This window comes from Choloepus didactylus, chromosome 1 (assembly GCF_015220235.1).
Source record: "Choloepus didactylus isolate mChoDid1 chromosome 1, mChoDid1.pri, whole genome shotgun sequence".
Taxonomy (NCBI): domain Eukaryota; kingdom Metazoa; phylum Chordata; class Mammalia; order Pilosa; family Megalonychidae; genus Choloepus; species Choloepus didactylus.
Genome location: NC_051307.1, coordinates 14,422,239 through 14,450,236, shown reverse-complemented (window position 1 = coordinate 14,450,236; position 27,998 = coordinate 14,422,239). Strand labels below are relative to the sequence as shown.

The 27,998-nt window shown below is 36.0% G+C and overlaps 3 protein-coding genes across 7 annotated transcripts in view; 1 reads left to right on the top strand and 2 right to left on the bottom strand.

Moving 5' to 3' along the window:
• Nucleotides 1–17,569, top strand: part of SON (SON DNA and RNA binding protein) — a 32,282-nt gene extending 14,713 nt beyond the window's left edge. The window contains 9 exon segments of the mRNA XM_037832146.1: nucleotides 70–258; nucleotides 7,575–7,685; nucleotides 9,515–9,631; nucleotides 13,852–13,999; nucleotides 15,648–15,719; nucleotides 15,825–15,940; nucleotides 16,488–16,616; nucleotides 16,618–16,669; nucleotides 16,672–17,569. Coding sequence (XP_037688074.1) covers nucleotides 70–258; nucleotides 7,575–7,685; nucleotides 9,515–9,631; nucleotides 13,852–13,999; nucleotides 15,648–15,719; nucleotides 15,825–15,940; nucleotides 16,488–16,616; nucleotides 16,618–16,669; nucleotides 16,672–16,859 — 1,122 coding nt within the window. The 3' untranslated portion in view covers nucleotides 16,860–17,569.
• On the bottom strand, nucleotides 4–27,475 carry DONSON (DNA replication fork stabilization factor DONSON). 3 transcript variants are annotated; one of them, XM_037832220.1, is made up of 11 exons: nucleotides 26,567–27,287; nucleotides 25,834–25,914; nucleotides 24,558–24,761; nucleotides 23,449–23,627; nucleotides 22,686–22,864; nucleotides 20,837–20,918; nucleotides 20,624–20,728; nucleotides 19,947–20,145; nucleotides 19,001–19,213; nucleotides 18,317–18,462; nucleotides 4–190 (listed from the first exon to the last, which is right to left on the bottom strand). In XM_037832220.1, exons 1-10 carry the CDS (start codon nucleotides 26,867–26,869, stop codon nucleotides 18,325–18,327), a joined length of 1,683 nt encoding a protein of 560 aa, XP_037688148.1. In that variant the 5' UTR covers nucleotides 26,870–27,287; the 3' UTR covers nucleotides 4–190; nucleotides 18,317–18,324. The 3 variants fall into 3 exon arrangements, with proteins under 3 accessions (XP_037688148.1, XP_037688139.1, XP_037688155.1); XM_037832211.1 differs by lacking the exon at nucleotides 4–190 and adding an exon at nucleotides 27,409–27,475 and having other exon boundaries at nucleotides 17,627–18,462; nucleotides 26,567–27,116; XM_037832227.1 differs by lacking the exons at nucleotides 4–190; nucleotides 26,567–27,287 and adding an exon at nucleotides 25,990–26,011 and having other exon boundaries at nucleotides 17,627–18,462.
• CRYZL1 (crystallin zeta like 1) overlaps nucleotides 27,422–27,998 on the bottom strand; it is a 37,789-nt gene continuing 37,212 nt past the window's right edge. For 2 of the 3 annotated variants that reach the window (XM_037832241.1, XM_037832257.1), the window contains exon 13: nucleotides 27,422–27,914. In XM_037832241.1, the coding sequence (XP_037688169.1) occupies nucleotides 27,815–27,914 (100 nt within the window). In that variant the 3' untranslated portion in view covers nucleotides 27,422–27,814. The remainder of the gene's footprint in view (nucleotides 27,915–27,998) is intronic. The other variant, XR_005216283.1, reaches the window with a different exon arrangement.

The following is a 27,998-nucleotide window of genomic DNA, read 5'->3' as shown; positions in this document are numbered from 1 at the left end:
TCTTGAGAAACTTTTTAATTTAGGTGTTTGTTACACTGAGTTTTAATTAAGAAACACTTTATTTTTTAGATTGCTGCAGCAAAGCCAACTCCACCAAAAAGCCAGGTAACATTAACAAAAGAATTTCCTGTGTCGTCTGGATCTCAGCATCGGAAAAAAGAAGCAGATAGTGTTTATGGAGAGTGGGTTCCTGTGGAGAAAAATGGTGAAGAAAACAAAGATGATGATAATGTTTTCAGCAGCAGTTTGCCCTCTGAGGTAAGTAAAAGGAATATTAAGTGTTTTTCCTTTTTTGTACCTGAATCTGCCATTTTGTTGTTATTTTATATCTGATTTGGATTCTGTTTCACTCTTCTTAGGGCCGGGTTAAACGGCAGGGCCGGGTTAAACGACAGATGAAACAACCCGCAGCTTCTCATTTGACAGTAACTCGATGCAATTCACTTTGTGGAACCAAGCCACAAAGTGAAAAGCATCGAATTGCAGAGAACAGTGTTATCACATCCCTCCCCAACATTGGGCCCTCCTTGCACTTGTGGGAAGGTAGCCCAAGGTACAACTACTTAGCTTCCCGTTTTGCTTCGAGGCTCTATAGCTCTAGATTTTGGTGGTAGCAAATTTATTGGGTGGAGGGATTGCTCAGAGAGAGGCAGATCCTCAGGTTCAACACAAGAACTGGAATGAATAAGGTCATTGTAGGTTGTTGTTAGCATCTTGGGTACATAGCCCATTACCCTCAAATGATGGTTTCTTGGTATTGCTCTAGGTTGTTTGTCAGATAGCCATTAATTTGAATCATTTTCCCTTCCCTGTACTACCTTGGCCCTTTTGCATTCTTGTGTTTAACCTAATGCTCAGCCTTGGTACTCCATTCCCTTCTCCTTCCCCTCTTTGCTACTATTAAAAATTGGAGAAGTGGAATTCACACCTTGAAATTTCTATGAGGCTATAGTTAATATCTTGTCAAAATGACGCAGAAATAATGCCAAGTGTCAAAACAACCCCATTAAAATGCCGCCTAATTAATGTGCTGCTAAGTATAGTGCACATGAGAACAGCAAGACTGTATATATATGTAAATATATATATATCTGTATCTTTGTATGTACCTCTGTATCTGTACTTTTGCTGTATCTTTTAATAAACAGTTTACTTTTATTTAACTTGTTGTGCAAAATCACGCTTGGGGGATCTGGGAGGGTGGAGACTTAATAGGGGGGGGTGGGAGTTTTAAATAATACCATAGGCTAGTTGTCATCAACTTTTCTTCCTCTTGCCCTTGATTCCCAAAGCCCAGTCATTTTGTCCAAATACTGGACTGGATGTCTGATGCCCCTAAAATGTGGGACTTCTTCCCCACTTCCTTTTCTTGCAGTTGTGGGAAATGTAGGTCAGAGAGACCTGTACTCTTCACCTTCAGGTTCCCTTCATTGGCCATATCATCTTTAACTAAACACCTCCAATACTACAAATAAACAAATCCTGTTTATCAAATCAAAAAGTGAACAGAACCCAAATCAGAAACTTTTTGATAGCAGTATTTCATTTTTCCCCTGAGCTATTCACAGGTGACATTTTTACTGTTTTTTTGAGCTGTGGCATTTTGAAAAGGAGCACGTTTCTGTACAGTGAAGCTGGACATGATAACTATTAGCCATTTCAACTTACTTAACATCACAGATGCTGATATGTATTCACATGAAGTCCAACAACTGAAGCAAGTTATACCATCATCAGTAAAGGAGGGATAGTTGGTTTGGACAATATTTTAATGAAACCAGTTGAGTAGCACAGTTGCTAATCCCCAAACCAGGCTACCTACACATCTCAGGAGGGAAAGATTAACTGACATTTGCAACTCACTTAATCTTCTTCTGGTAGCTGAATATAAACCATGATAAGAGCGTTGAACAGACTTACTTAGAAATCCTGATGCATAACGGTTTTAGTAATTAATGTCTTGCAGATTAAGCATTTTTAACACAATTGGAAAATATGTGAGGGATTTTTTTTGCAGTGAAGACCTATAAATAGCATTCAAAATTCTTAGGGATTTTCCTGAGAACATAAGTGACCATAACTATTTTAATTTTCTTCAGTTGAACATTGGGAAAGTGGTGAATCTTGCAAAACTGTGTTTTGATTGAAAGTCATGTTTATGTATGTGTGTATGTGTGTGTGGATGGATATATATTTGGAATTCAGCACTTGGCCATTTTCAGTCTTAACACTGACAGTTGTGTCCTTCGCCTTGACTGTCATCAAAAGTGGTTGTCAGATTTTAACTAAAGTTTGGGGGGAATTATTCCAAAGAAATTAGGGGGAGAAGGGTACATGGGTAGCGGTTGATAGAGGGCACTCATATTATTTTATAAAAAGCAAGAGAGTCTCATTAAGGCAGATGAAAACAAAGTTCTGTTCAGAGAACTAAATAAATGAAGCACATGCCTCTTTTGGGAAGATGGGTACAACTGTTTGATGTCAGAACTCTTCTTCTCGTATATTTAACCTAGTTACATAGAAAATTAGAGTCAAAGAATATAGGTTAATTTTAATTCTATACAAAAGGATTGCAAAATTTTAGGAGGAGAAAGGACAGGATTGTGCTTTGCTCTCAGCTTTCTGTGCTTTTACTTAGCAAGAGGAGTATTGAACACCTAGAGAAAATGTTCACAATATAAAACGTTTAGTTCTAGTTATTTAGCTAACAACTAAATATTTTGTATTTGTAAAATTAATGTTTCATAGAACCACTATTTATGGAATACCACTGGTCACTTTTTATGGGAGCACTGATCCTTTTGATGCCCTGACAGGGGTTGAAATGAAAGCTTTCTAGAGTAAAGGAAAGCTCTCTTGTTTGGTCGGTTTTTTTTAACCTAGTAGTTTGTTTTGTTTTTTTACAAATTTTTATTATTTTTATTTTTTTATTCATCATTTCTTTTCATTTTAATAAATATAGATGGAGTTTGTGGTTCTTTAGTCTTTAGCATAAAATATTTAGGTGAAGATCACAGATTTGATCTCCACAGGGCTGAATTACCTTTACTATAAATCTAAATATGGACTGTGTGCATAATCCAGTCAGTTGTCGTGCACATGAGTGCTCTTTGACCTAAGTGTGAGTGGACAGAAGTTGTGGATGGATCAGCATAAATCCTTATCTTAATGGAAAAACAACTCATCAGACTGTGTGCCCTACTGCCATAGCATCGTCTTCGTACCCAGAAGCCAGCAAGCAGCATCCTCAGTAAGGAGTGACTACAGAACTTTGACCATAATTGTGTGAATTTGATTAATATAGAATGAAATCATAAATGTTGGAAAATAATTTTTAAAAAAGTCCTCAGGGGTATTAATTCTTGGTTAAAAAAAAGTAATAAAGTTAGGAAAGCCTTACTGGGTACAAGATATAAACATAGTCTTTAATCCTAATGTTAACAACTAGTGCAGAGTTTCCATGAGTTTTCCATCAACCAGAAAGATTTTAGAGGTCTCGAGGTAACTAACTGTTCATTAATTAAGGCCTTTTGATTGCTTACATGTTAAGATCATTTTTATCACAAGCACTGCATTTGGGTTTTGTATTTGTTTCTACATCCCAGGGCGGGTTAGAATTCTCTTACATTTAGAAGCTCTAAATTATAGTTTAGGAAAGCTAAAATTCTTGAGGTAAGATGAAAATTTTAATTGGAAATTAAACACAGAGCCTGTCAGTGATTGAGTTTGTAATGTATAGTCTTGTTATTAATTCTTGTCTTCTTAGGTCTCCTAGGTTGCTAACATTCAATTATTTTGAACCATTTAAGAGGTTATCCTTTTGTTTCCCGGTTTCATTTAGCTTAAATGTATTTTTAAGTTAAGAGCTGCACTAGAGAATTCTATATGATATAATAAAAAGTTTCACTTTTTAAAACCAGCTAAACAGAAAACAACTGAGACTGTCCGTATTTACTGTGGCAGTTGTTTTTGTGATTTTCATTTTGTTCTTTTCTGTATTAACATATATTTTAATAATTTAAAATTATTTGAAAATCGTGCTTTATACACAATTTTGATGTTTTTCTTTAGTTGAGTTTTTTATAATTAAAATTTTCCTTTTGTGCCTTTTAATTTTTAAGATACCTGCATTTAGCTTTGTAGAAAAAATTTTCTTGCTACAGGAGTTATTGTCCATATCTGACTGACCTCATTCTAACAGTTCTGTTTAGCTCTTTTATATCCTTTTACTGACTTTCTAAGAAATACTAATTCAGATATTTGTTCTATTCATGTAAATAGTTGGGTTAACAAAAGAGGAGGGAGTAAACTGAGGAGTTTTTAATGAGATGGATATAAAAATTACACTTCTGTAATTTAGGTCATGGAATACACATAACATGGTGCAAATTGCATTATGATTTCAGTTCTTACGATAGCTTTATAGGTTATGCAAGTAGTAATCTGCTTTGCTGAGACAGATTAAATAATGTAATCAGGTTTTCATCAATGGGAGACCCAGAATTATAATTCAGGACACTTCTTTATGTAGATTATACTTTTTAGAATAAGTCTTAGATGAAAAGGAAATTAAAATTTTCCCCTGCAGTCATAATTAAACTATAGACTCAGGAGCAAACTGGTCTAAAGTGTGTTCGTAGAAATGAAGAAGGCTTATTTGATATAGCTTGATATTGATATTCTGTGGGATTTAAAATTCCCTTTTTCCAAAAATTTAGAAGGGCTTTTAGCATCATTTTGAAACCTTTCTTATTTCTGTTTTTGAGCAATATTTAAAGGTGGTTAAAGGTTCCAGAGTTCTGTCCAATATAGTAGTTACTAGCCACATGTGTCTATTTAAATTAATTAAAGTGAAAAAAAATTTTTTTAAGTCATATTTCAGTAGCTTTCAATGTGGAGAATTCTGGACAGTGCTGCTCTAAAGAGTAGCTGTGGTGGTTTATGAGGTCTTAATACTAATAATGAAAACAGTCTAGTCCTTGAAGAATACTAATGCTTTGGAGATTATAGTTGACTTTTTATGCATTATTACGTAGTCTTAATTGTGGAAATCTGGAAATAGGCATTTTGTTGTGAACTCGAGCATCCTGAAGAGAGTAAGATAATCTGGATTAATTTTCTTTTGAATTTATTTCCTCACATTGAAAATAATTTGAATATATATTAATAGCCATATTACTGTTTGATCATAAAGTTTGGACATGAACTTGTGGCTCCCTTGATAAGCCTGTTGAAAATTAATGAAGTTGTACTCTCTTGGGAAATAAACTATTTGTAATTGTAGTAGTTTATAAAGCTAAATGTGTAGTAAACACCAAAGTTATTAAATTAAAGTAACCTTACAGAGTGAAAGAAATGTGAATTTAATATGAAATATGACTGAGATTTGAAGGACATTTCATCCTTCAAATGAAAAGGAGGGAAAAAGAGGGAGACATTTAGGTTACTGGCTTCTCAGTAAAGGCCAAAAGAGAAAAGGTATGACAGTAAAAATATCTTTAGAAGGATGAATTCATGGATGGGTATATATTCTTTGGATTCCAGTTGGAAAGAATAAAATTAGTTTTATTCTAGAAAGGTTTTTATTCTAGAAAAGTTTGAGAGCCATTTAAATACATTTTTATGGTGGATTTATAATGGGAGATCAGGGATTTATAGGGACCTGGCCTCTGTTGATGAATGGGTGCATTTTTCACCAGCATCTCTTCAGATTTTAGACTTTGCACCCTAATAACTTAGCTTTATAGACATCTTTGAAACTAAAAATAATTCTGACAAGATTAGTGAAATGGTACTGGAGGTACATTTGTTGATCCTTCAGAAATTGCATTCATTTCTTCCATGACAGTTTTAGGAAACATCTAAGGTAGGCTTACAATTTTAGGAAGCATCTAAGGTAGACCAAGGGAACATAAATTTTGGTCTGAAAATCTGGTTTCCCATTTAAGGTTCCAGAAGTGGAACAGAATTATAACAGAAGCTAAATGTGAACATACCAGTTTTTTTCTTAGTGTTTCAGACTGACTTTCCTAAGATTAGATGAACTATTTATAGTCCCCAGAAATATTCTAATTTGTGTGGATAATTTACTGAATTGACTTAAGAAATTAAGATCTTTCATTCAGGAGGTCTGTTAGCAGTCTAATGAACAATCACAAAATGAACTCATTTTAATTATGCCTTCATTCTTAGAAGGCAATATATAAGAATCTACACTTTTCGGAAGAAAAGAAAATCATGATTTAGCTAAAGGAATATTATTAGGTGATTCAGCAAGATAATGAAGAATGATGTACTGATGAGGGTTTCTGAAGGTAGGGAAAGGAAGATGAGTCAATCTAGGCATGAGATAAAATTATTCTTGTTCATATAGGCTTTGTATTATAAAGCTCTTTTTTCAAAAAGAGAAGTAATTCGTATACAATGGAGTCTAGAACAGCTAGCCTCTACTAAGCTTTTTAAAAAAGAAAATGCTCAGCTTTGAACTATTTTACTGACTTCCTTATATTTATCATATCTGAGTAATGCCTACTCATTCTTTGTATGTGAAAACAATAAAACATTCTCCTGTCAGATAAGCATTTTCCAAAACACAAAACTGTGTTTTCTCAGAAAATACTAATGGGTTAAGGGGTGTTAGAAGAAAAACAAAGATCAAGAATTAGTGAATGGATACAAATCAGCTTTTGAGCTCTTAATTTTTTAGTTACTTGATGAGTTTTTCCTTTTGTGGTTGGACCTTCCACAAATACATAAATTGGGAATTTGAATTAAAATTGCTTCCAAGATTTTTTTTTGACATTATGAAACATTTCAAAAAGTTAAAACAAAAAAATTACCTCTGATTAGCATAAGGATTTAAAAGGCCGACTATAAAGTGTTTATAGAGGAAGACCTAAGACCTTTCAAATGCATCTTATTTTCAGTGTTTTAATAGATGCTACGTACTTCAACAGAAATATTTTAACTTGGGTCATGAATGTATGTAAACTGGAAACAAAAGATTCATTTGATATATATACTGAATATATATTTTGAAGAAATTGGATTCTTAAGACTAAACTACAGCCACGAACAACTGCAGGTGAAAAGATATGATGAGTAAAGGAGAGATCATTGACATGATGTTTTTTTCCACTTGCTCTTCAAGAACTTTGTTATACCTTCTGAAAGCTATGCTGAGTAGGGTAAAATGAAAAATGAAGAGTATGAACAGTTAAAAAAATTCTGTAGTTTACTACTACAGATGACTTTTATTAGTGAAGTCTAGAGATTTAAGTTCTTAATTTAATTGGAACTTTCTATTGTGGCTTGATATAGTAGCAAATTTGATAAATTCAGAGACCTTTGGGTTGGGTTCTACTGCTGCCTGTAATACTATGACCTTAAACAATCTTCATCTACTTTTCAATGTTACTTTACCTTTCTGAGTCTTCTGCCTGCTTTACAAGGTTATTAATATCTGAGACTATTGTTTTGTTTTTGACATGTAACAACTAAAGATTCATGGACACTTTTCAGAATTTGGGGGGCCTATGGTAATTTGAGATAATTATCTATGTTTTCTTTCTTAGCCTGTGGACATCTCTACAGCAATGAGTGAGCGGGCACTTGCTCAGAAAAGACTCAGTGAGAATGCATTTGATCTTGAAGCAATGAGTATGTTAAATCGAGCTCAGGAACGGGTATGTAGTAATTTATGTTTAAATGAGAATTTTACTAAGCACATGGTTTAGCTGTGCCATAAGAACAGTCTGTGACTTAAAATGAACGTCTTTTCCCGGGGAGGAATGTAGACCCGGCATCGTGGGATGGAGAACATCTTCTTGACCAAAAGGGGGATGTGAAAGGAAATGAAATAAGCTTCAGTGGCAGAGAGATTCCAAAACGAGCCGAGAGATCACTCTGGTGGGCACTCTTACGCACACTTTAGACAACCTTTTTTAGGTTCTAAAGAATTGGGGTAGCTGGTGATGGATACCTGAAACTATTAAACTACAACCCAGAACCCATGAATCTCGAAGACAGTTGTATAAAAATGTAGCTTATGAGGGGTGACAATGGGATTGGGAAAGCCATAAGGACCAAACTCCACTTTGTCTAGTTTATGGATGGATGTGTAGAAAAGTAGGGGAAGGAAACAAACAGACAAAGGTACCCAGTGTTCTTTTTTACTTCAATTGCTCTTTTTCACTCTAATTATTATTCTTGTTATTTTTGTGTGTGTGCTAATGAAGGTGTCAGGGATTGATTTAGGTGATGAATGTACAACTATGTAATGGTACTGTAAACAATCGAAAGTACAATTTGTTTTGTATGACTGTGTGGTATGTGAATATATCTCAATAAAATGAAGATTTAAAAAAAAAAAAATAAAATGAACGTCTTTATCTGGAAAAGCCAAGAAAATGAATCATTTATCTTAATTAGCCAGACTATTTTAAATGAAAGTGATTTGGGGCCTGATCATTCAGTAAATGTTTATTGTGTATTATTATGTGGTGGGAACGGTTTCTTGAGAAAAAATAATAGAAAGAATTCGCTGCCCTCCTGGAGTTTATGGTCTGTTCGTTAAAGATAGGTAATACGTATATTAACTCATTTCATGCCCGCAACAACCTGATAAAGAGTAGGTACTTTTATTAGTTCCCTTTGTCCAGCCAAGGAATCTGAGGTAAAATTGGTAATATGATGCCCAAGGGCACTCAATTAGTATGGGATTCAAACCCAGGCAGTCTGAATTCAGAGTCTATGCATTTAATAGTAGATAGGTTTTCAAATTCTTTTTTTGTGGTAAATCTATGTATAAACAAATGCATGCTCAGATATGAAATACAATGCCTGACATATGAGGAGCTCAGTAAATATAATTTGAATGGATGACAGCTAATTCTTTAACCATTACAATAAATGCTGGTGGTGTGTCTGATGTAGTGCACAATTTTTAATGAAAGCTGGTTAATTTTTTTGAGTGGACAATTTCCTGTATTACTTTTTAAGCATGTCTTGAATTTATTCTGGTTTTATAATACTTCCAAGAACAATTCATTAAAAACCCAGGCTGTCATTATTGGAATGCATTTGTGTGAGTTAAATAAGGGGGGTGGTGGTGGTGGTGGAATCTTTTGCCATTATTAGCTCTTTTTAACATTTTTTTTTTTTTTTCCAAATACTTTTTTTTGCTTAAAGAAGCATGTTTGAGTCTTGTTTATCTTTTGGGGATGCATTTCTCCTGCATGTGTGTGATATTTTGAAGAATGAGAATCATAGGTATGATTTTTAGGTGTTAGAGATAAATTTCAAATCCTATTATTAATGGGATTCACTACATGTTATCAAACTGCTTCTTTGGAAGGTTTAGGAAAACATTATTTTTAAATATGTATAAATTCAGTCAGTGTTTTTAAAGGTGCTAACTTAAACCATTTCGTTTAGTAAGTTAAATTATTAGTACTGGCATTTTAACCAGATGAGTGCTTTTACTTTGTTAATTGAGGCTTCTTGCTTTCTTCAGATTGATGCCTGGGCTCAGCTGAACTCTATTCCTGGCCAGTTCACAGGAAGTACTGGAGTGCAGGTTCTGACACAAGAACAGTTGGCCAATACTGGTGCCCAAGCCTGGATTAAAAAGGTATACAATATATGCACATAAAAAAGTATTGAAGTAAAAAGTTAAACTTTTTATGAAATGTTTTATTAAAAATGCATGAAGAGGCCAGTGACTCATGGAAGTTCAGGAGAAACTTGCCATGTGTAGATTCTCCAGGATGGACACTGAAAATGGACCTAACTCAGACAATGGCAAATGTATAATTCTGGCCAACCAATTTATATTCTTAGGATATTTTTATTGCTGCTGCTGGACTTGGTTGTTGTTCTTGTTTTTAAATTGTTTTTTGAATGCCAACAGCTTATCAGGTGCCACAGTTCCCGTTCGGCTATTGATCTTAAAATTTCAAAGCAGTGGCTCTCAAATATTTCCTCATCATGGGATACTTTATTACAGGTTTATTTTTGGTGGATCTGTCCCCAAGAGCCCTTTACCACCCTCTTCCTGTATTCCTCTGTCCTTCTTGCCCCTTCCTGACTGCCTGCGCTCTCTTGTAAGATCCCTTGGCCTCTGTTCCTCACCCCTCTTGTGACCTCCGGCCCCTGGTCCTTATGGTTGTCAGGTTGTCAGTTGTTGGTTACAGCAAGTGGTTAATTAGCACTGCATGTGGCAATCTTGCCATGGGACTGGAAGGCTAGGGGAGGATGGCTGGAACATGGGGAGGGTAATATTGAAGGGTGGTGAAGGGGATGGGATGGGGATGGAGAATGCTATTTGTGGACCATCATTTAGGCCCTGGTGGCCTCTGGTGATCCACAGGCTCAATTTGAGAACAACTGATCTGAAAGAAAAACAGGATCTATAAGGGAGAGGATGGACCCTTGATGCTGTGAAGATGTAGATGCACCGCTGTGTTCAGATTTCCTGCAAATAAGACCTCTGAACTCCACCTACGGCTACCTCATTGTTGGGGGAGTCTTAGGTGGTTAAGAAGGGCCTAAGAAGAAATGCATTCTGGCGAAGGGATGTGGCTTGGTTGGATGGGTGTTGGGAAATTTGTTTCAGGAGTACTGACAGCATAGCAGTGCTGAAACTGGGAGGCTGCACGGTCTAATGGATTGGGAAGGTTTCTTTATCCCGCTGTACACCTGACTCCTTGTGTGATCATGGGCAAGTAATTCTTTGGAATTTCAGTCTCCAGGTGTTAAGTGGAAATGTTGTGAACAGCCTCAGGGTGGTAATGAAGAATGTGATGGGTACCTACCTATAAAGAATTGCCTACCTATAGAAAGTGCCAGTGACTGAGCTGAATTTCTAAAAAAATGAGACATTGGTTGCTTTGGATATTTCAATCTCAAAACAGTTATTTCCATTTTGATAGCTTTATCTCTGTTGAAGTCAACAAAATTAATATAAAATATATCCTTACTTTGCCTGCTATTTCTCTTTAAAAATAGTTGCACTATGTGTACAGTGAGTACATGGCTAGAGTCATTAAAAAATTACAACTTAGGTACTTTGTACAGGGGGTTGTGATGGAGAAAAAGATGAGAATCTAACAAAATACTTTAAATTTTGGATTACTTTTGAACTTTTTATATTACAAAATTTAAAATATGAATGTATTTGAAAAATGACTTTCATTTCAGAGGGAAGAATTACAATGTGTATTATTTTTTACAGTTTTAATTCTTTAATGCTGTTGAGTCTTTTGAAGCTCAGTATTTTAGGAAGTCAAACTTGAAGATTATAGGGGTATTTAACCTTAACCCTTATCACATTGTACATTGCTAGGTAGGAACTTCTGAGTGTGTTTCATTGCAAAATTTTGATCATCTGTTGTATATTGAAGTGAAGTGCTGACTCAATGCTTTTGTATACTTCTAAATATCTTCATGATTTTAAATGTTTTAAAAGTAAATCTCACAACAGTTCAATTGGCTTCCTTTGCAATTGCTTATAAAAATAATTTTTGTTTATATTTTTAATCTTGTAGGCAGTTCACAGAGTTATAATTTAAAATGTTTAGTCATAATGTAAGACCTTTATAAAGATTTTGTAAATATACTTTGGGGAATAAATTTTTTTTTTTATATTATCATGAGCTAAAGATGCGTTTAGCCGACCAAATTTTAAGTAATTACAGAAGAAAGCAGTGCTTCTGGGAAGACATCCCTTTGTACAGAATGACTAAAGAATATTTACAGCTGATATCAATTAAGAAAGGAACATTTCATATATGGAAATAGGCTAGAATATTCAGAAAAGTCCAGCAACTGAAAATTTGAATGTAACGTTGATGTCAAATAGTGCAGATGCTGTCTACTCATTAGATGTTAATGTTTAGAAAACCCGTTCATGTGATCATTTGACTTTTCTGGCCTTAGTAGATACAGTCCAACACCTTCTTTATATGTTTAAAAACTATATGAATACCAAAATTCTCCATGTCCTTTATTAATTACTTGCAGTATATTCTTAGGTGAAAAAGGAATTTTTTTTAAATGTTTTCATTCATCAGTAAAACGTGGTTATTAGTTTAAGAGAACCTTTTATCTCCTGGAATGAAATGATTTGGACATAATATGATAAATGTTGACTTCTGTAGTCTTACAGATTAGTCACGTTTTTTTTGTGAACTGCGTACACACTGGGGTAAAGAAGCAGTTGCAGATATTAAAGAATGCAAAACAAATTTGAAAACCTGGTTTTTTGGGGGATTTGTGTTGTACTCTGCACAGTTGCCCTTTTTTTTAGGAGTGTTTCCTGGAAAAGAGGGGCGGATGAACTTGGAAGTAAGTAAAAGTCATTCTAGGTGTGTAGCATCAAGGCAGTTGATATCCAAGCTAATTTTTCTCTTTATACATCTACACTGCATGGCCTGCACCAAATAAAGGAACTGAACCAGGGGTATGTTTTTACCGCCACAGCTGCCTCCTTCCATCAGAGCACCTTGTTGAACTTAATGTCTATTCACACATTATTGGCATGTTTTCTTCCCAGTATGTAATTAAAAACTGGGAAACAAATATGATTATACAGTTTTACTACTGTGTGAAACAAGATTTTTTTTTACATTTAATACTAACTTATCAATACAGGACATGATAAGGCATACTATTTCCAGAGCTACCCACATTTTTATCTCCCTCTGTTGATAAGTTAATGGATTTTTGCTATAGATTTGCTAGAAAATGTGAACCTAAAATTTAAAAACAAGGGGAAATAAAGCACGAATGGAGATGTATGTTATATTTTTAAGAAAAAAATGGCCACAAAGATCAACAGTAGAATTCAATAATGTACATGGGTGCCCTTTACAAGGATGCATCGAATATTTTTTTAACATGTGACAATAGACTGTTGACCTTGCTAATGTACATACATAGTTGTGCATCTTACGACATTAAGTAGTTTGTTGCTTTGATGGAAATTATGGTTCAGTGGGTTGGATACAAGAGAGATGACTGTTCACAGAATAACCTGTGAACTTTCACCCCTCTATATGGAAACTTGTTTCAGGGCCAAATCCTTGTAGCTGTCTTCTTGCCCCGGTCAGTGCCAGCCCTACTATTCACAACACTGCTGCTACCGAGGCCTAGGTATGTAAACGTTTAAGGAGTTCTTTAAAAGTCTTTTAACATCAAGCTAGGTTTTAAAAGAATTCAAATCCAGTTTGTTATACTTACAGGGATCTTATGTGATTGTTTTGTATTTTTTGAATAGATATATATGCACTGTATACATTTGTTTTAAAGTTATCTTTTTTGCCTCATAGGGATTTTCTGAGTAAAATATTTATCTTGCCTTATGGTAGAATGGGAAAGAAAACTTTGGATGACAACAGTGTGTTTCTTCAGTGTCCAAACTATTTCTAAATGATTTCTGGGCTTTATTCATTAACTAGGTACACCTGGGACAATTTAATATTATTGAATGTTTTAACACTGCCTTCTTTTTATTTTGCAAGCTAAGAAGAGATACCAGTGACCCTAAATAGTGGACGAAAACAGGAGTGTTCTAATTTTTTTGGAGGGGGGAGTAAGGGGACTGTTTTAAACCTGCTATTTACTTGCCTTATTTGACTTTCAAAACAAAATGCTATATCTATTATGTTAATGTTAAAATATTTAGAACAAACTACTATATGTATATAAATATAGAAGCATTTAAATTTTATTGCTATAATAACTAACAGATTTAGAAGTAAAATAAGATTTCTTTTTTTTTAGAAAGTTACAAGTGAATTTGTAATAAGATTCTAACTGTAAAATGGGGACATTTTACCTTTCTTTGGATAGGATCAGTTCTTAAGAGCAGCCCCGGTAACTGGAGGAATGGGAGCCGTTTTGATGAGAAAAATGGGCTGGAGAGAAGGAGAAGGATTAGGAAAAAACAAAGAAGGAAATAAAGAACCTATTCTAGTTGATTTTAAGACAGACCGAAAAGGTAAGGTTTTTTTTTTTTTTTAATGTTAATTACACCTCCTTTAGTATTTAAAATTTCATTACCTTGATAACATTCTTTTGCTCTCAGTAATACTGAACTGAGGCAGATCATATGGTATATGTACAACTATTTGTCAGGAAAAAAAGTAACCTTTTCTACAAACAGCAGCTAATTTTTTATATAAATGTAGATACAGTAAATTGAGTTTTTGAATGGCAACTTATGTGAGGGTGAGTTACTAAATATGATAGAAATGTGCATATATCTTCATATTGCCTTAGGGCACCTTGGAACTTTGATCACTGCTTGTATTTTGTTAGTGTCTTCATGTCTGTGAGTTTATAGCTTGTAGTTGCCAAGTATTAAATATATATTAGTACCCGCAGATACCAGCCAATGGGTATCTTAAATCATTCTTCCCCTGGAATAATGTCCTACTAAGTAGAGTTCCAAGGGGCTGCTAGCTCAATGAGTGATTTATTTAAGCTCGATTTTTAAAACTGGAAAATTTAAAACAGACTTTCTCCCATAGTTTTCTTTGTATTCAAAAAGAAAATTAAATTGAAGAAATACAATTACATTCATCTGTCTTAATGAATTTGGAAATACATTGGCTCTGCAGCAAAATGTTTTGCATTAGAATTACTACACTGTCTTCCACTTAAGAATACTTTATTGCCATTTAATTTCAAATGAGAGGGAATTTATTGTAATCATGAACATATATATAGAATGATCCTCAAAAATAGTTGGGAAGTAACATAAGAATCATCCCATTAATAATGTAGTTTTAAAAATTGAATACTTGTTATTAGAGGACATTATTTGTGCTGATGTCACATTGACTTATTTATAAAAGTAGAATATATTCTTAAACAGGTTGTTTGCATAACGAGCAGTAGTTTATTGTAATGAAAGAGCCATGGATATACAGCATAATTTCACGGAGTGTTCTTGGAATTGTGCAACATAGCCTGGGTGAAAGTTCTCAGATTATAGCACATGTCCCAGGACAGGTTTAGGAAAGCACACTAGTATGGTTTTAGCAAAGGAGTGGTTGAAGAATTCTCCCCAGTACATGGAAGTTGGGAAAGCAACAGTAATCTCTTTTGCAGAGAGATTGTTTTTCTTTTGAGAACATTTCACATTTAGGTCAGAGAGAGATTATGTGCTGGGGGGAAAAAGTACCTGTTTGTCTTTAAAGGATTTCTTTTTTTGTGGTTTTAAGATCCACCTGTTTTAGAACATGCTGCTTCACTGAGTTTCATTTTTTGAAGGATAAGAAACCATTAGAAACCATTTGCACTACATAGGTACTATTTTTTAAACCTATAATACACACCTGGGAAGTTGAGAATTATGGTACTTGATTTGTATATTTACTCATATTCTTGTGCTTTTTGAAAATTCAACAGAATTCAATTCAATAAAAATTGATTTTTGTATAAAGTATGTATGTATATATGGAAACACAGAAAAAATTAAGGTTGATATAGAAACCAAATCTAGTAGGAGTTGGTTGAATATTTTATTTGAAGGCATGGATTGCTATTCAGGTTTCTAGAGTATCTTTTGATGCTCTATTATAATTTAAAATGATGCTTGGAAATTTATTCAGTCAGCCCTGGGTTTTTGTTTTTATTTAAAGGTCTTGTTGCAGTAGGAGAAAGAGCACAAAAGAGATCTGGAAACTTCTCTGCTGCAATGAAGGATCTGTCAGGTGAGAGTACTTTTGAATTCCTCTTGCTGCACTCCCACCTTGAATTCATAGTATGTAGCAAAAGATGATGGAATTAACTTACAACCGGTTATATTTTCTCTACAGGCAAACATCCTGTGTCTGCCTTGATGGAAATCTGTAATAAGAGAAGGTGGCAACCACCTGAATTTCTCTTGGTCCATGATAGTGGCCCTGATCATCGCAAACATTTTCTCTTTAGGGTAAATATGAATTTCTGCATTCATTGTATACATTTATTAATTTGGTGAGTGTTGAGAGGGTGAGGGATAAGCATTATATAGTCACAGGATTAACATATACTGAACATGGGTTGGGGATGTACCTATGCATGGGTGGAGTAGTGGTGTTTCTTAAAATTGAAGGGTGCTTTGATATGATTTGTGAATATCCTCCCTTAAAAAAATGATAGAGGGAAAAGATGGGACAGAATTAGTTGAGTACTTGTTGATATTTTCTAGTGGAACATGGGGGGAAGTAAGCTAGTACTTTCATCAGGCATTCCATTTGGATACCTGTTCTGAATTTGCAGTCCCTTTTCTCAAATGATTTACTTCTGGGTTGAGATTAATTTTAGTTACATAGTATGGGTTTTATAAGTTTATAAGTTATTTTCTAGCATTTAGTAAAAAAAAAGTACAAAGCTAATAGATATTAAAGTTTGATGCTGTTCTTATTGTATGTTTTTCTTGAATAGGTATTGAGAAATGGAAGCCCTTACCAGCCCAATTGTATGTTTTTCTTGAATAGGTATTGATAAATGGAAGCGCTTACCAGCCCAGCTTTGCCAGCCCTAATAAGAAGCATGCTAAAGCCACAGCAGCTACTGTGGTTCTTCAAGCAATGGGCCTTGTACCAAAGGACCTCATGGCTAATGCCACTTGCTTCAGGAGTGCCTCACGTAGATAGATTGAGGTTTTATATTAATCATTTCAAATTTTACTCTGCATCAAAATGTATTTCCTCTTTAATGTTGTAAATATTTGGCAATTTAAGACACTGTATAAAAAGCAAGCTGTACAAACATCTCCAGGCTTTGATTTTTGTACCATGAAAATTGTATTTAACCATACAGGGTTTTGGTATGTTTATATTGTTTACCTTAGTGATGTATTTGTTTAAGTGGCTAACATCCAAACGATTGTTTGAAGGCATCAGTAATCTTCAGTGTGGAATGTTAAATAACGCTTTTATACTGTATTTTGTACTATGATGTAACTCCCCTTCCTTATGGCTAGGCTGCTGTAACACTTGCCTGTAATCAGTGAAGGGCTGTGCACCTTGTACTATTTCACAATGGGTTCTGCTGGACAGATACTGGGCCAGTGTTATTAAGGTAATCAAGCAAGATCTGTTCCACAGGGCTAATGCCATCATCTCCCCTTAAAATTTTGTAGAAGTTAAAAAAAGAAAGTGGTATGTTGTGTGATGATCAGCGCTAAGTCCTACGTTCCTGTTAAAGACATTTGGGCTATAAGGCAGTCAAAATGAAGTCTGACTAGAATTCTGCAGAGGCCAAGTACATTCATTTAGTATGGCATTGAGTTGTGATATAGTTTTACTTTGATGTGCATTTTGAATTTCAGCTACACCTAGATAGACTTAAAATAATTAAAATGCTGTAACCAACTTTATCTAATAAAATTTGGCACCCAGCCACTATTTTGTTGACTATGAGAAAGTTTAAGTTCATGTTAATTTTTAGGGTCTGATAGAATATTTCATGTGTATTACCGTGGTATTCATATACTATGTCTCTAAACTTTATTTTCAAAAGCTTAAGGCCCAAATACAAACTTCTCTGGAATAAATGTGGTGTTTTATTTTCTGAATTATAAGGTGAACACATACTTCTTCACTATATACTCTTATCTCTTTATCCAATACTATTGAGTTCTAAGCACTTTTATTTAATTTGAATTATATATATACACACAAATACCTATAATAGCACATTAAATACTGTTTTACCATGCCAGCTGATATACAACTCTTAACGCTACATGGAATACAAAATACCTTTTTTCTCTGGGTTAACAAGCATTAAAAAAAAAAATGTATTTGCAGTGAGGAATTTTATATCAGTAGTAAAGAAACTGAGGTAGAAGCATTGACAGCTCAGTAGATAGTGTCTATATTTGTACTAAAGAAAAATAAGAATCTAATAATTAGTCTCACATAAATTGCTGAAGTAATGAAAATTTCCCCTTACATGTCTGGTCACAATGCCATGAGGTAAACTGCAACACAGTTTGAATTTTCCACTTGAAAGAAAAACCCATTAATTCTGTTTTCTACTTGGTTTATACTTCGGTTGTACGGGATGTAGAATTCGCATTCAACTTATTGGAAGTAGTTAACAAAAAGGTTACCTTCATATTTGAATATCTAATCTCAAAATAGTAAAAATAAAAAAATTTGATTTAAAAAATCCTGCTCAAAGCATGTAATAAAAACATGAATAATTATTAGTCCTATTCCTTTCAACTTCAGACATGAATTTTAAAGCAAAACATACAAGAATCTTGAATTTCCTTGTTAGAAGGGTTTTTTTCCTCAAAGATTCCGTTTAGGCTTACTTTGGTGTTCATGATCTCCAATTATAAATGTAGTCACTCATTTCCACGTGCCGTAAAGACGATTTCCCCAGTAATGGTATTTGAGTAAGATGGTCCAGAGTCTTAGGATGCAACCCACAGTTAGCAAGATCCTTACGAACACTCTTCTGTGGAAATTTAAATCCAAGTCAGTAAAAAGCCTATCAGCTTTTTAATTACCATGGGGAATTTGATAAATAAATGGTTCACTTGTGTTTATAAACATATCAATAGGTGTTGATCCCTAAGAACTTTCACATAGTGACACACTAAAATATTAATGTTGGTTATTTTTACAAGTCTGGCTAACCAATAAAAAATAGGCAGTTTTAAAGGTCTTAATAATCATAACCCTCCAAATAAAAATGTAAGTATGTTAAAAATTAAAGGCAAATATAATATCCACACTGAATTAAGACAGTTTCCATAAACCTTATGAAGGAATCCGTCACAATTAAGTTCACAAAAACAACTTACATATAGACATATTAGCCCTGCCTCCTAGTAATTCATAATAGATAATGCAGTTTGATAACTTGGAATACAAATTTGGCTGTATCATAAATCACATATTTCCTCCAGGTATTTTGAGGTAACTCAGTTTGATTAGAGCAGTCTTAAAAAAGTGCTACAACTAAAACAATCTGCTTATAGCTGTCCATTTACCTTATCCAGTACTTGGTCCACTGGGGGGTGGATGTTAAATACAGCAGTTGGCTCATGAGTATACAATCCTGAAGAAAAGGATCCACTCTGTGAAGATCTGAGTAGCATTGTCACAGAATGCAGAGAGTGAGGCATGACAGGCCCTGTAATCTCCAAACTAAACTGATCCTTGTATCCAGAATGAACTTGTGTCTTCACATTTACACTTCGTGCCTCCATAAAAATTTAAAGAAAAAAAATTACATCCACAATCTTGCAAGATCCAGTCAATACTTTTGACCCCTAGCTTAACATATTTGTGGTTTTGCAGTAAGTTTTCATTTGGGAACAAAAGTGGTTTTTAACACATCAAAGTAATTTGTTACATGAGAAGAATCATCGGTAAATTCTCAATTTCCAGCACATTCTACTCCAAATCATGAGATTGTAAATTTATATTCTAGAGAATATAATTGTTTTTATGTATCTTCTGATTCAGTAATAAAATTCCAATGCATAAAAATTGGGAAAACAAAAATCAAAACCATTCAGTTCTGCTTTAAATATTTACAGGTACAAAGTTTTTCAATAATATGGATAGGCAGTTGTTACTTTTTTCACTCATCCATGATCCAGTTTTTCAGATCTTTTACCACAATATAATATCCATTCTTGGCTAAAAAAATGAAAATGAGATTAAGCAAAAAAGGAAATTAACACTAAAATACTTTTGTTGCCCATTATACTTATTTGCTAAAGAAAATTATTCTCATGTAATTAGTTTTATTATCAAGGAATTTTTTCCTGGGAGGAAAGCAAGAACAAAACATGCTCTGAGTAAAAATACTAGAAGGAGTTATTAAAAAACAATCAAGGATTTATCTTATCAAAGAAAGTAAAGTATTTCTTAAAAAGCTACATTATGCAGATCAGTGAGTTGTAGAATTTCTTTTTTTCTTTTTATTACCTTAAGCATTTGCATTGCAGCACCTCGGAAAGCGATAGGGGATAACAGGGTTGGTGGAAGTCCTGCCTGTGGACCAGAGATAGCAACTAAACTTTTACAGTTGATCAAAAAATTGAGCAACGTAAAGGTGTTGATTCCTTTCACCAACACAACAGATTCAGGTCTGTGATCCATTTGCACTTCATGTTTTTCTTTGCGCCTGAAGATGACAATCAAGGAAATTGCAAATGCAAATCTCATGCCAATGGGAAAAGCAAGTTATCTTGCTTCTGAGTCACCTGGAACCTCTGTCCTCCAGTATAAAAAGGAAATGCTCTCCCTACCCTGCTCTTCCCTGCAATCATTAACAGTGTAAAGCACATATTTAAATTTCTCTTTGACCATCTGAATTGGCTATAAATTGCCAACCAACAAAGACTAATTTCTTCTCTAGTGAAGAACACATTCTGTCCACCGCCCCCACCACCCATTACCAAAAAGGAACTGTTAACTTTTTAAGAAAATGGCTTAATAATTGTTCAGTTTAATGCTACTTAGGATTTATTTTTAATGTCATGATGAATAATTAATTTTAGTATGACTTTAGGATTATAGTCATACAAAACTTGTTAAATGGCTCACAAATCTAGTTCTATAAAAATTAATTCTAGTTAAATTAACAGCCACTGAAAGGATACAACTTGAGAGAGAGTATGTCTGGTTTTTTAATTTTATCGTGCACACCCATCTCTTCCAGCCAGGAAAAACTTTCTTCTTCATCTTCATCACTGATTGTTTGCTCCCTAGGAAACTGCTATAGTTAGTTAGGGTTCCCACTTCACAAAACTGCCACAAAACTACTTAAGTCCATAAGTCACTGGATAATATAAAATGTTACTTAAATTACATACTCCCCATCTCCCAAGCTTGTTCCAGATACTTTCTTCTTTTTATGGCCATTTTCTTTTATTAAAGGCAGAGAAAATTCAATACCTATATAAAAAAAGAACAATGTAACTGAATTTTCTTTAATACAATATAGAAATATTTAACTGGCATGCTCTACATTTAGAGTACAAAATCTCAAATGCTAATTTTCACAATTAATCTATTAAAGCAGTAACTTCCAATTTTTCCTGACAGCTGCCCCACAACACACACACCAACACACACGTTCATGTATATCCTTAAAACTAATGGTTCAGGAAACAAAGTATGTCCTGACTACATTTGATACTTTTTCATAATTTATATTCTACTTTATTTTCCTTAAAAAACAAAGTGCTAGCAAATGAGTGTTATAGATTTAGGATGCTAAATTTAAGCCCCATGTAACTAAAAAGAAAACATCAGAGAGACAATATACAAGTTCACAGAGATAGAAATTAGAGTACAGGTTGCCAGAGTGGGGGTGGTGATGGGGCAAGGGAAATGGGGAGTTAATGCATAATGGAAATAGGTCTCTTGGGAGATGGGAAAGTCTTAGTAATGGCAGGTAGTGAAGATATCACAATACCGTAAATATATTTACACTGAATAACATGTTTGGGTTGAGATGGAAAAGTACGTATGTTCCCACAATATTAAAAAAAGAATGAGCAACTAAAGAGACAATGACAATTAAATGCAATATTTGATTCTGTACGGGATCTAATAATGGAGGAGAAAAGGTCCAAAAGGAGATTTTTGGGAAATATTAAAAACTGGATTAAAAACTGTAAGCTTTATAGCAATGTTAAATTTCTTGAACTTGATAACTGTACTTAAAGTGGTTACATAAGCGAATATCCTTGTTCTTAGGAAGTGTACATGGCAGTATAAAGTGTTCAAGTAGTTTTGTGGCAGTTTTGTGAAGTGGGAACCCTAACTAACTACAGCAGTTTCCTAGGGAGCAAACAATCAGTGATGAAGATGAGGAGGAAAGTTTTTCCTGGCTGGAAGAGATGGGTGTGCAAGAAAAATATTAAAAAACCAGACATACTCTTTCTCAAGTTGTATCCTTTCAGTGGCTGTTAATTTAACTAGAATTAATTAGAATTATTTATGGACTGATAAATAGGCAGAAAGACAGACAGATGGACAGATAGAATGATAAAGCAAATGTAGCAAAATGTTAAAATTGGTGGATCTGGGTATTGGCGGGGGGGCATGGGTATGGAGTTGTCTGTATGAGGTTTTTATTATTTTTGTAATTGTCCTCTAAGTGTGAAAGCATTAAAGAAAAAAAAGTTAAAAAAACAAAGAAGAAAAGAGAAATGAAAGAAAACCAGGGATTGGAAAACATTAAGCAAATAATCCCAGCCAGCAATGGAGTATCTATTAATATCTTTACTTGTTAAATTCAGAATTAAAAGGAAATTCTTATCTCAACAAAAACAAAACAAAGCAAAACAAAATGAAACTGCTGGTTGGACTCATTAAATTGATTTCATGATTTACTAATGGATACTGAACCCAGTTTGAAAATCATTTATTAAGGGGGTAATTCATACTATAGAAAAATTTCTAAGAACGTATTCAGATATTCCTCTCCAACATATGTTTTACTCAAGCTATTAGAGAATGGGGAACACCATTAACTTAAAGCTTTGTAAAAGGAACAGCTAAATAGTTGATAAAAAATCAGGAATGAAGAAACAAAACGTTTAAAAATACAATATCGGTAATTAACTAGAGAAAAGATTATTTAAATGATATAGTTTTAAAGAAAAGTGTTTACTATATAAAGTGTGGTAGTTCACTTTAAGCCTACACTTTTACCTTCATTTTTCATAGCTTCTCTTAAACCTCTAGTTGTGGGAGAGATGAGAGCTGTGATTACATCATTTCCTGCTAATCCTGCTGCACGGAATAGGATAGTAAACTGATAGGTACAAACGTAGAAATAGGGGCAAAGTTTTGTCTTCAGCAGATTATACAGAGAAGTAAAGCTCACAGACCTATGAAGCAAAAAAAAAAAAAAATTCATTAGGTATTATTAAACATTGACTCATGTTTAAATTTTAATTTTTTATAATTCAGTTTGATACTTATACAATACTTAGTTTAAAACACAACATAAATATTACAGATACTGGTTTGAATAATTCTGGTTACATTCAACTTTGCGTTTAAAAGACTGAAATTGGTAATGGGGACTCACTGATGATATCTAAATAGTTAAACAAACAGCACTATTTAAACACTAACTTTTTAAAATTAAAACAAAACTTGATGCATAAGTGGTTGCTAACTTTCTGAGAAACTTCTACTGTTAAGAACTGAAGCAGTTAAGAAGTAAAGAACAATGTCCATCTGTATATATTTTAACACATACCTTCCATAATTGGATAAAGAAATGAGTAAGAATTTAAAAAACAAAAAGTAAACAGTTAAGATGTTGGTTATTAAGTGTTTCAGATAAACAATTCAGAAGGATGTAGAGAACCTCTACTGTTATACATTTTCACATCATAAATAAAATGAGAAAATAGTACTAAAATGAAAATTCACTATTGGTTGTACAACTTTATTAGTGCCTTACCAGTCACTCATTAAAATGTGTTGTAGGGTTTCATCATTTGACCAAGGGCTTGTCTTTCCAGCCATTTTTCTATCAGCTCCAATACGGGGGAACAGTGGTAGCCACGACAATGCAGGATGGAGCCAATAGATAAGGCTCTGCTGGAAGGCACAACGGAGCTCAGTGGACAGTTTCGGATCCTAAAATCCAGAGGTGACAGGCATTTTTGCCCCATTAAAAATACAAAATTTCATTAAAGAGACACTGAATACAGCAAACTCAGTCTAAGCATCTTTGTTGCTTCCTATAGAAAAGTGTCACTAACTGTTACAGAAGCGAAAATGTAGTTTATCCTTGTTTGGGAAAAGCTTTCTTGCTGGCAATCACAGTTTGTTAAACAATATACCAGAAGGAACATTTAACCCTAGACGGGAACCTTCTCCCACACCTCTACCATTCTTGAGAACAAGAAGTATCTTTTTTTTTTTTATCATGAGGAGTAGGTGTATAGGGGTGTGTGTGTGCATGCATGTAGGTCACACTAGGTTGAATGCTCCCTACCACACTGTTTCAAAAGTGCCAGTAAAAGCAGATGATGTGAATCACAAATCATCCTGATCTGGCCACTGAAAAAGATGTACCAAGGCTGCTTTTAGGGAATCCATTTTCAGTCTAGTTGCTGAGATACTTGAGAGTGACCTTCTGCACTCCGTAACTCAAATTTGCAACAGATCATCACCCAGGTAGCAAGAATCAGTGCGCAAGATATAAAAGAAAAATCAGTAAAATAATCTTAATTACTGTTCATTTCATTTCCTTATATTTTCACTGTAAGGATCTTCAAAACAAATGGTTTAATTTAAACAATTCCTGCCTGCAGCATTTACTAATTCTCAGGAGAAGTCTCTTAATCTAATGGGCAGTTGCCGAAACTGACAAAAAAACTATATGAAAACACCATTTCGGAAATACAAAATTTCCCAAGTGTTTGTGTCTAAATGTTAGAAGAGAAATAGTAATGGAAGGAAAAATCATTAACCTAGTACTAAGACTAAAGAAGGACATTTTGTAGAGAAGCCCACTTTACAATTAGTTACTTTAAAACATAAACTATTTTACTTAAGAATTACCTGTATACTTTGAGGCAAAGTAACTTCTGTTGCCCTACAATGCTGGACAAGACCTTGAGCCTCTTCCTGTGCTTTCAAATGATCTGCCCAGGTAAACGGTTGAGAAGAGGTAAAAAGGAGTCGAGTTTTAATACTCCAGTCCACAGGTAACTCAGTGCTTTCTGAGGCTGGAATATCAGATTCGGACAATGATATGTGTAGAGTCTTTCAGAAAACAAAGAACACAAAAATTAGTAGAGTATGAAAAAAAAAACACCCTTCAACTTAAAGATTTCATCAACTAACATACTCATAATCATCAAAATGTACAAATTATATGCACCAAGCAACAAATATAATACACTCCATATATTATAAAAAATATAAAAGGAGTCAGTATATTGTTAACAGTGGTTACCTCTGGAAGTGGGGCTTCTTTTGTTTTTTTGTGGGTGGTGGTGGCAGAGGGGCAGAGTTCACGTTTTAGTTTATACAATTCTATACTGTTTCAGTTACAAGAAACATGTATTATTTTTATGACCATAATTTAAAAATAAAAATTTACTGCTAATACTGTTGCAATAGTAGAAAACATCCAACTATTTTAAAAAAGTGCCTTTTAAGCCTTTGAAACCGTGGAACAAGGGCTAAGATGCTCCTGCAGGCAACTTAGGCAGGGCCCTTCAAGGCCATAGTCAACAAACATCCCCTGACCTCAACAATTATCCCTTCAACCTGTTATGTCCTTTCAGATCAATATTCTCAACTTCACAAGGAATTCTTGGTGACATCACAAAAAATTTTAGGGATGAGGAAACTATTGCCAATAGACCATGTGAAGAAGGCCATTATTTCTGGAGGGAGACTATCCATCTATTAAAATTTCCCAAGAGAAATACTGGGGAATGGAATCAAGAGACAGTGTGTGTTTGCTGGGAGGAGCAGCAGCTGTGGAGGTTCAGCCCACTGGAGGCAGTTTGGGGATTTGCTCTGGAAGATTCCATGAAGGGCTAAGTTCAAAACGCAGCTGAGCATGGAGGGTGGCTCTCAGAAGAAGCAGAGTGTTAAAACTGCTGGGGGCAGAAGGAAAAACCCACATCCACTGCACCTACTTCGGTGTTGGGGGCCATCATCAACACTGACACTTCACACTAATGCTTCACCAGGCTGAGGCCATCTTTTCAGCCCTGGCAGAGGATCTCAGGGCTCTCTGAAACCATTTCCCAAGCAAAATGCTTTGAGAAGTATGACTTCTACTATACTAAGAAACTATATTTTAATATTTATAACTTATTACCTTGGGTGATTCAGTAACGGTTGCACTTTCAGCAAACTTCTCTTCCCACAGCATATCATTTTCTTGTTTAGACTCTAAAAACTGAGGTTCAAAAAAAATTGTCGTTTTAAATTTAAGTGATGCTTAAGTTTGCTTTAAACATGTCCAGCGCCTCACCTGTCATGCAAATTTCTCAACAAATGCGACGGCCTGAATCCGTATGTCCCCAAATCAGTATCTGTGTTTCGCTTCAGTTTTGTGCCTCAATTTTAATATCGAAATCGGAGGGGGGGGGGGCGGGGGGGAGTCTCGTTTTCCACATCTGATGGATAAATCAACCTCAAACCAGCAGCTCCATAAGGCTTTGGTTTAAGATTCTGATCCCCCGAGTCCGGAACACTCCTCCCTCCCCGGAGTGTTTTTTTAGCCAGAGGAGAGGGAGGCCCTGAATCCACCGGGAAGGCAGGATCTTGCTGCCTCCCGGGCTGGGCTTCTCGAAGAACCTTCCAACCGATCTGGACGCCGCGGTCCTTTTCCAGAGAGCGGGGGCCACGCCGCGGGGTCGGGGCTCGCCCGGGGCCCCGCACTCCCCGCCGCGGCCGCCCCAGCTCGCGGCGCGCGCTTCCTGCAGGCGCCTCTCTTCAGACCCCGAGGCCCTTTTCCCGGGCTCGGACGCCGCAACTTCCCCCCGCTCGGGGCAGCTAGATCGACCCACGAAAAGCAGGCCCTCGGCGGCCGCCACGAAGGCACTCACCAGGCCCGGCGCCTCCTGCTGCCTGCCGGGGGGCCCGTCGGGGGTGTCGGCGGCGGCCGGCGGCCGGTTCTCCAGGCGGGCGAAGGGGTTTCTGCGGGCCGCGGGCGGGCCCCCGCTGCCGCCTCTGCCCCCCGCCGGGAACGGCCGGAGGGGGAGCCCGGCCACCAGGGCGGCGCGGCGGGCCGCAGCTTCGGGGGACGCTGAGGCGACAGTTCCCTGGCTCCGGGGCTTTTTCCGGCGGAGCCTCAACGTCTCGGGCGGCTTTTTGAAGCTGGGCGAGTAGTCGGGTACGGATAGAGCCATGACGCGCGGCAACCAAACGCCAAGCTGGGCCTTCCCGCGCGCCCGTCGCCCCGCCCCCGCGGAGGCGCCAGCCGAGCATGCGCCGTAGCGGCCACCCGCGGCCGCGACTCTCCGCGACGCCCCCACAGGCGTCCGGGACCCCGCGCGGCTGGAGGGCACGCGGCCCAGGGCACCGTCCGGCCTACCCTGCTGGGCACCAGAAGAGCTGCACGCTATTCAAGTTCACGGCAGGGTGGGATCGGCCCGCCTGGGTGAAAAAGAAACGTCACTCTTGAGCTGCGGTGGCGACGCTTCTCGGCGAGAGGGACCAGGCTTCCTCCCCGGTCCCAAATCCAGAAGTCGCCAGTAAGAAACCAGCACGCTCGCCACGCAGGCGCAGCCTCCGGACCACCCTCCGCCCCCGTCCCGGTAACTCAAACACTGCAGCCTAGCGGCGAGTTACTGTGATCCTCGTCTGGTCTCGAAGCCCTGGAGCGAATATTTGAAAACAAAAATTGTAAGTGCCTATGAGCTAGAACCTTGAAGATTTAAAAACATACCCAAATGACTAAATTACGACAGCAGAAGTTTGTTAAGGAAGGAAGGTGTTGAGAATGGAGCTGGTACAACAGCAATAAAGTTATTTTGACATTATGGCAAAGGACTGTAAATAGTTATCAGTAGAGCAGTCTGATTTTTGCTGAATGCTGTTTTCTTCATGGAGAGAATTTTATAGCACAGGTAAAATGCTGAGGCAAAATAACTGAAAAGGCTTTCAGAATATTCTCTTCGGTCCTTCTGGCACAAGAATTTACTTTCCAAGTACTTTATATAACTCTGAGCATCTTGTCCTAGATAGCAGGAAAATATGCTTAACAATGGAATTTTTCTGAATAATTTCCAAGGAAACGCTGGCTTCAAATACTGGAACGCATTCATCCAAATGAGGTCTGAGGAGGAGTAAAATTAAAATTGAACAACTTGCTTTTTTCTTCCTTGATTTTTCTGAATACCCTCCATGGAAACTTTGGCCTCATATAGTGGAATAGGGTCATCCATCAGAGGTCTGGGGAAGAATGAAATTATTAGAAATGTCATGTCTAGTTAAAAGTTGATTAGAACATACAGGATGTTAGTTGACAACTGCTGT

Coding starts and splice junctions, on each gene's coding strand:
- DONSON (XM_037832211.1), bottom strand. CDS start 26,869: ATGGCTCTATCCGTACCCGACTACTCGCCCAGCTTCAAAAAGCCGCCC. Junction 25,915..26,566: donor AGCAGGAGGCGCCGGGCCTG/GTGAGTGCCTTC, acceptor TTTGAACCTCAG/TTTTTAGAGTCTAAACAAGA. Junction 22,865..23,448: donor CACATTTTAATGAGTGACTG/GTAAGGCACTAA, acceptor TTTGCTTCATAG/GTCTGTGAGCTTTACTTCTC.